This window comes from Gekko japonicus, unplaced genomic scaffold (genome assembly GCF_001447785.1).
Source record: "Gekko japonicus isolate JY-2015 unplaced genomic scaffold, Gekko_japonicus_V1.1 scaffold102, whole genome shotgun sequence".
Taxonomy (NCBI): domain Eukaryota; kingdom Metazoa; phylum Chordata; class Lepidosauria; order Squamata; family Gekkonidae; genus Gekko; species Gekko japonicus.
In genome coordinates, this window is record NW_015172006.1 from 884,772 (window position 1) to 892,553 (window position 7,782).

The following is a 7,782-nucleotide window of genomic DNA, read 5'->3' on the forward strand; positions in this document are numbered from 1 at the left end:
CTTGGTTCGGCCATCTACTCCTCGTATGTCACAAAGCAAAAGTACGTTTCTACCCATACCTGCTCATCCCCTGCAACTTGTCCATTCTTCCCCTCTTATGCATTACCCTGTCTTCACTGCTCAGTTCAATTTAAACTCTAAATCCTTGGGATAGGGGCCTATTTTGCTTATTTTGCCCTGACAGTACTATAAAAACAACATGTTTTTATAAAAACAATACGCATCTGATTGGCTTAATAGCCATGAATGGACTTTGCACCCAAAGGCCTGCTCTACCAGGTTTCTGGAACGTACCTTCAATCTTTTGCTTGGTACGCCTACAGGTTTCCCCCCACCTGTTGCACATTTCTGCATTGCTCAGGAGCTCATCTGTTCTCTGCCCATGCTCGTTTGGCAGCAAAGTCGGTGGAGAGATGGCTGCTTTACTTTTAATAGTGCTTTCAGAATGCTGCCTGCGTTCAGCTGAGCCTCTAGCAGAACAGACCAGCAAGCATCAATTGTGCTGAGAGTATATTTCCAGGTCAAACCTCACTCCCTCTATTAATTATGTAGCATGCGCTAATCCCAAGGAAACTCTACACCCGCCTTTCAAACACTAGGAATCAGGTAATTTAATCATCACTTGCCAATTGTCTGTTCTTCAAGTCTTTGTTTTTTCTTTTTAAAGATCACCCAGAAGACTGGTTTTAGAAAGAGAGCGAGCGAGCATAAAAGAACAAAGGTGCGGGATGAAATGCTGGCCTTTACACACATCTTCTTTCTGGTTGGAGGAAAAGGGCAGCCTGAAGCAGGGGTGTGGGGGGGAGATGCGCCCCCTCCTATCTGATCAGCAGGGCCTCAGGAGAGCTCGGCAGGAAGGATAGATCCCCCCTCCTTCCAGGCCTGATGCCAACTTGTTTTGCACCCAAGGAAAGCAGCAAACTGAACAAACTCTCACGTCAAAGAGTAAAGAGAACAAAAGACATGGGGAGATGGGAAGAAGGCATCTCGGGAGCAAACTGACTTGCTGCCTCTTCTAATGTCTACTCAGCCTTTGCAAAGCAAGGAAGACTAGGTGGGCTGGATGATGCTCCACAACCAGAAGGAAAATTCACAACACGTCCCGTTGTCTAGACTCTGTCGGGGGAGATGGACAAAGCAGCACTCTGCCTGCGGTGCGAGAATTTCGGGCAGTTACAGAACCAGCCGCAATGCTCACTTTCCCGAGGAAGCCTCAGCTGAGGCAAAGGAGTCTGTTCCTTGATGCTTGACAAAGATGTGTACTGAAGACCAAGTGGCTGCCCCCTCAGCTATCCTCGATGGGGATGTTACTTTGGTTTTGGTCCAGATGAGATGAGTAAATTGTATCTGGAATGTACCACGTTCGACTGTAGAGTATCAGGGGCTTTTCCACATTCTCACTCTCCTCACTTGTGTGTTGCAGGGGGGTGTTGTTGTTGTTGGGGGGGGGGTCTGTTCTGCACGTGTTTTGCTTCCTCTAGTGGTTGATTCAATATTACATCACTTTATACCCAACATAAAAACCTACAGTTTAAATCTGCAGGGACGTATGGCAGACATAACAGAATGCAATATTGAATCAACCACTAGAGGGAGCAAAAACACATACGGAACAGAGGGGGAAAACCCAAAGCAACAGGAACGCACAAGCAAGGAAATGCGGAAAACCCCCAGTACTTCTCAGTGCAAAATACACCTAGCACACAGAACAGGGGCAATCAGATAGAAAGCTTGAATCCTTTCCTCTGACATCTAGGTAAGCTCATCCTTGATCAGAGAACAGGCAGTCATGTGTTAGATGAACCAATGGCCTATCTTGCTATTATCCGGCTTCAGATGTTCATATAACTGATCGAGAAGGGCTATGGCTCAGTAGAACAGCACATGTGCCACATGAAGAAGGGACCGGGTTTGTTCCCTGACATCTTCAGTTAAAGGGGCTTTGGTTGTAGATATTAGGATAGATCTTTTCTCTCCCTGAGCCCCTGACAATGCTGAGCTAAATGGTTTTACCAATGGTTTTACTGGTGTGAGGCTCGTATGTGGTTTGGCCCCTGTACCACAGTCAAAGTGCAGGGTTTCCCAAAACATGGGTTGAGCCTTGTGGGATGACTTAACCCAGAGCCTTCACTGCAGTGAGCCCAAATACCACAGGTGAGATAGAGTTGCCAACCTCCAGGTGGGGGATGGAGATCTCCTGGAACTGATCTGCAGACTACTTATATTGCTTATTTATTATTTATTTAAAACATTTATTCTACTTATCCTGGAGAAAATGGCTGCTTTGGAAAGTGGACTGCATGGCATTCTACCCTAAACCCTACTCTTCCAGCTTCCAGATCTCCAGGTATTTATTTCTTTTTAAAATCTTTTTTATTAAGAAAAAGATGGGACAGCACGATACAAAACAAATGTGACACAAACATATCACATTAAAGATGAACATAACCCATTACCAATATCCTCAGCTTAACCATACTATGGCACCGGTCACATGGGCAGGATATCGCGGGGGGGGGGAGGAGTGGCTAATTGCCCCGGCGCAGTTTGATGCGCGATTACGCGATAGCGGCACACCACGGGTCCTTCCCTCGGCGCCAGCGGGTAAACAAGGGACCAGAGGGGAATACCGCACTCCGGCGCGATCACACCACGGGCGTCTGGAGGCAGCCCATGGGAAACGTTTACTAGTACCTTGGAGGTACTAGTTTTTTAACTCACATTGTCGGCGGTAAGCCACGGTGCGCTCCACTTCCCAGATGTTGGGGTGTGATCGCGCCCGGATAATCCGCCCACCATCCGTGCCTCTCCTGCGGCAACTTTGCCATTTGACCGTGGCCTATAACCGCCTAACCTCTTTACACGTAAACGGTGCATTAAAACGCAAAACATAAAGATATGGTGATTGATTGTGACAAAACTCCAAGTATTTCTGAAACCAGAGTTGGCCAACCCTAGGTGGAGATGATGTGTCCAAGGACCAAAACAGACAGATCCAACATGAAATTCTGAAGGCACCTGGGAGAATAAGAAGCAGTAGTTTAATGAAATCTGAATCATGAGAGGCACTGTACAGGTGCTGTCCAGAATGACAGGAATTCTCAGTTAGCTCATTCCTGACCTCTATGTGTGCCACTCGCCCTTCAGTGGAAACAGTCATTACCTGGGGGAAACTTGGCTGGCACAATCGCTTGCTGCTCTGTCACCTGCTCTACGCCTTCTGGGTTATGTTCGGGTGAGTTCAAAATGGGTGACTTTTCTGCCGTCTCAAAGTTGGATAAGCTAAGTGGAGAAAAAAAGACAGAGAATTTTTTACTGTACATTTCCATAAAGCTTAGTAAGAAGACAGCATTCTCTACCCTTTGGGAAAGAAAATTCCCTTGGCTCAAGAAACACAGACCAGCTCTTGACCAGCTCCTCCAAGGGGTGTGCTTACTGACCTCCCAAAGCAGACTGGAAAGAGGAGCAATCTCATCAATCGTATCTGAGCAAGGAATGGAACCAGCACGGTGTAGTGGTTGGAGTGAGAGACTAGGGAAACCAAAGTCAAGATCCCTGCTCTGCCACGGAAGCTCACTGAGTGACCTTGGTCTGGTCACTTTCTCTCAGCCTCACCTACCATGTTGGGCTGTTGTGAGGGTAAAACGGAGGAGGGGGAAGTGATGCTGCAAGCTGCTTGGGATCCCCAGAGGGGAGGGAAGTGTTATACATATATGTAAGTAATATAAAACAGAAACAATGCTGAGGCAGCAATCAAGGGTGCGACCTCATTTGGAGTACTGTGTGCAATTCTGATCAGCACACCTCAAAAAGGATATTATACCTTTGGGAAAAGCACAGAAAAGGGCAACTAGAATGATAAAAGGGTTGGAACACTTGCCCTATGAAGAAAGGTTAAAATGCTTGGGGCTCTTTAGCTTGGAGAAACAACGATTGAGGGGTGACATGATTGAGGGTTATAAGATTACGCATGGGATAGAGCAGGTCGAGAAAGAGGAACTTTTCTCCCTTTCTCACAATACAAGACCTCGTGGGCACTCCATGGAACTGCTGAGCAGTCGGGTTAGAACAGATAAAAGGAAGTCCTTCTTCACCCAAAGAGTGATTAACACATGGAATCCGCTGCCACAGGAGGTGGTGGTGGCTACAAGCATGGACAGCTTCGAGAGGGAATTAGATAAACATATGGAGCAGAGGTCCATCAGTGGCTATTAGCCACAAGGTATAGATAGGGGCTCTGGGGCAAGTGATGCTCTGTCTTCTTAGTGCTTGGGGGGGGGGGCCAACAGTGGGGGGGCTTCTAGTGTCCTGGGCCCACTGGTGGACCTCCTGATGGCACTGGTATTTCTGGCCACTGTGTGATACAGAGTGTTGGACTGGATGGGCCATTGGCGTGATCCAACATTGGCTTCTCTTGTGTTCTTATTAGTTGATGAAATGCCAAGTTCCTCAACTTGGGAGAGGTGATCACCCTATCCTTGGGTATGCCTTGGAGGTGGCTAAAAGAGAAATTCCTTGCCCCAGCTATGACGAAGAATGCAACAAAACAACTGGTGTGTGTGTGTGTGGGGGGGTTTATGCTAATGCTGGTCTCTTTGTAAGTGGCTGTCTCCTACAAAGACTAACTGTGATGGTCCATCCATCCCCCTGGTGGCAAAGCGAAGCCCCACAGGACTTAGAGCTCAGTGGTATCAGGAGCCCTGCAGCTTCTTGATGCCCCTGAACAGATGTGCCTGTTGCGGACCATGTGGTCCTTTCCAATCAAGGCTAAATCAGAGCCAAATTTTTCACAGCCAGCATTGCTACACAAAAAGGGATGAGGACATGACCAAAATGTTTTTCGAAACATTCTCCTTTGCTTGTATCATTTGTCCCTTCACACTGCTACTCTGGGCATTTGCTTTGGCATGAAGGGTCTCTCTTCCCACAGCTATATGATTCAGTCAATCAAGTATCATGGTAGCATGGCACCAAACTGCAAATCAGATCTGGCTGTATGATAAAATCACAAAGTTAAGTCAAAGCAAGGACAATGCTCCCTGTGTTCATTCTGAAGTGGAGAATGTCTTCTACTGCATGGAGACCACACGGACACAACCTCCCATTGACGGGGATCTTTCTATTATTTTAATGGTATATTACCCTTAAATCCTGAAACTCAAAGTGGCAGACACAGCATTCCCTGCAGCCCTCCCATAGGAACACAGACCCAATTCAAACCCACTCAGGTTTGTCTTCCGGTGACACCCTGTGATCCTGGCTTATTTGTCACCCAGATCTATCAGCTTGAGAGTCTGCAGTCAGAGGGCACAGAGTCAATGATCCGCAGCATCCGGGAATGTGCTAAGAGTCCAGGATCAGCATGTCCTGTAGGATTCCTAAATGGCTGAAAAACGATGGTCAGTAAAAAACTAGCTGTGTGGTCGGAGTCCGCAGGCTGACTCTCCATCCCTTTCTCGATCTTTTATTTAGAGTACAAATGCTACAATACACCTTGAACTCTAAGACCAGGAATGGGCTGTCGGCTGGAATTGCTGTTTGCGAAGATAAACAATGCACTTACCTTTGGGCAAATTCGTAAAGTTTAGTCCTTTCATCATCTAATGACTCTCCTGCAAAAAGGGAAAGATGGATGCCCTTCAAAACAATGTCAAGATGATAGATTGCTCTGTTAACTGAAGTCACATCCATGAACAAAGAGAAAAAGAAGGGACTGGCAAGTGACTGCCAAAGCACAGCAGCTACAAAAGAGGGACTTGCTGCCCAAAGGGTCATCATCGCAGAAAGAATTACAGGGCCTGGGATCCAAAACTGACCGAGAGGTCACCCATAAAAGGCAACACACAGAAATAACTCACAAACGTGTATTACAGCAGTACAAAGTATGAAGGGGGGTTTCCCATGGCAACATCACTATGAATCTTAATCCTATTTCCAAGCTTGGTGAGTGTCAGCATGGACAACCATGGAAGGGAATTTGGAACTGAGGTGGGGTTTCATATGGAAGCAATGGTGGGCAACATAGGCCCCTGCCACACAGGGGGGAAAAACACTGGCAAAGTGAGGCTTTTTAAAGCTGCACCAAAATAGACACGCCGTGGCGGGATCCCACAAATCCCATGAGCCGCGGCGCCGTTGCTCCCGGCACGATCAGATGCCGGGGAGGAAGCCACGTTTGGGAGACTGAGGCAGCCAGTTGCACATGCGCGCGCATGCGCAGTTCGGCCAGGAGCCGGGGATGCACCGGCAGAAGGACGCACCGGCGATCCCACAGCCGCGCTTGCCGCGTCTGTTCAGGTTAGACCTCCTCAGGAGGTGGTTTAGTTTAGATGCAGGTTTTCAGCCAGAAGGGCCGGATCGGGGACGGGTGCGCAACGTTTCCCAGATGTTGAGGTGGGATCGCGCCCGTTTGCTGCGCCCCCGATCCGTCCCTCTCCCGGCCCAAAACCTTTTGTGTGACCGGGGCCATAGTCACTTTGTTCACCTCCCCTTGCTTTAGATGCTTTATTGGGAGAACAGGGTAATCTATTGGGGACTCACACGTTCTCTCAGCAATGATTCCCCCCCCCCAGCAATGATGATCGATTCTTTGCCCTGGCCAACTGCCCATGCCCCGGATATTGGCATAAAAGTTCTCCATGAATGACAGAAGATTTGCTTAAGATAAAAAAAAATGTTTAAGGATATAATTGGGAATCTTAAAACACTGAGCTCTGAAAAAAGCAAATGCCCCAAAGGAGTTCGGCTAGTCCAGCCTTCTGCCCAAATCCAGTAGAAAGTGAAAGCAAGACCACGTCCCCCGGAATGCAGAGGACACACCTCCCCAACACAATTTGTACTCCTCCCCAGTGCCAGAAATAAAGCCTTTACGGCAGGGGTGTCAAACATAAGGCCCGAGGGCTAGAACTGGCCCTTTCAGGGCTCTTATGCGGCCTACGAGCAACTTGTGCAAGGGAGGGAACAGGAGGCTGCTCGAGGATGGGTGGAGTTGACTCCGATCGTGGCTTCAGCATGGCAGAACAACTTCATCTGCAGCAGTAAAACAGAACCCCTTCACTTCAGGGACAGCTTCACTGGGAAGTTGGGAGCCACTCCACTCAATCTGCAGCTCCAGGGATGCTGATCTGCATAACCGCTGGGATTAGTGTTTGTACTTGGGGGGTGCAGACAATGCTCTGTTAGGGCCTGCTGGCAGCCAGCTCCATCACCATATTCAGGGGGGAAAAAACCCCGTGCAACAGCTGTGCTTTGGCCCACGGGAGGGGATTCTTTGACAGTTTCTTCCACACATCAAGGGCCTAGTCCTGCCAATGAGCATGTGACTCGGCGGCGGGACCTCCCTCCCCCCATGGACCACCCAAGCACATGGCCTGGCCCGACACAGTGACATTTATGTCAGATCCAGCCCTCATAACAAATGAGTTCGACACCTCCACTTTATGGAGCCTAATGAGTGAGTAAAAAGAACTCCCCACCCCAGTCCTAGAAGCATGGTGGGGTCTTGCTCCACTTCATGCTGGGGCTTTTGCAGGAGGCAGAAGCACAACAGTTCTCTCCTCCTCACCCCTTGCCCAGTGCCAGAGATGGAGTTGGTGATTGGTTGGATAGACTGTAGCTAGTGGCAGGCCATTCTGCCTAATCAAAAATTGAGGCTTTAAAAAAAATGCAACCTCCCTCATTAGGAGGGCAAAGGATGCTTAAAGAAGATGACAGGAATCACATTTGTAAGCAGGTGGCCCGAAGCCCAATCTGTACCTCCTACAAAACCCTCCTGCACAATGT

At 48.5% G+C, this 7,782-nt stretch overlaps 1 protein-coding gene across 1 annotated transcript in view; it reads right to left on the reverse strand.

Moving 5' to 3' along the window:
* The window catches only part of CDK5RAP2 (CDK5 regulatory subunit associated protein 2), a 204,707-nt gene that overhangs the window by 34,543 nt on the left and 162,382 nt on the right, over positions 1-7,782 (reverse strand). Inside the window, exons 23-24 of the mRNA XM_015420167.1 lie at positions 5,564-5,612; positions 3,164-3,282 (exon numbers count right to left, since the gene is read on the reverse strand). Coding sequence (XP_015275653.1) covers positions 3,164-3,282; positions 5,564-5,612 — 168 coding nt within the window. The remainder of the gene's footprint in view (positions 1-3,163; positions 3,283-5,563; positions 5,613-7,782) is intronic.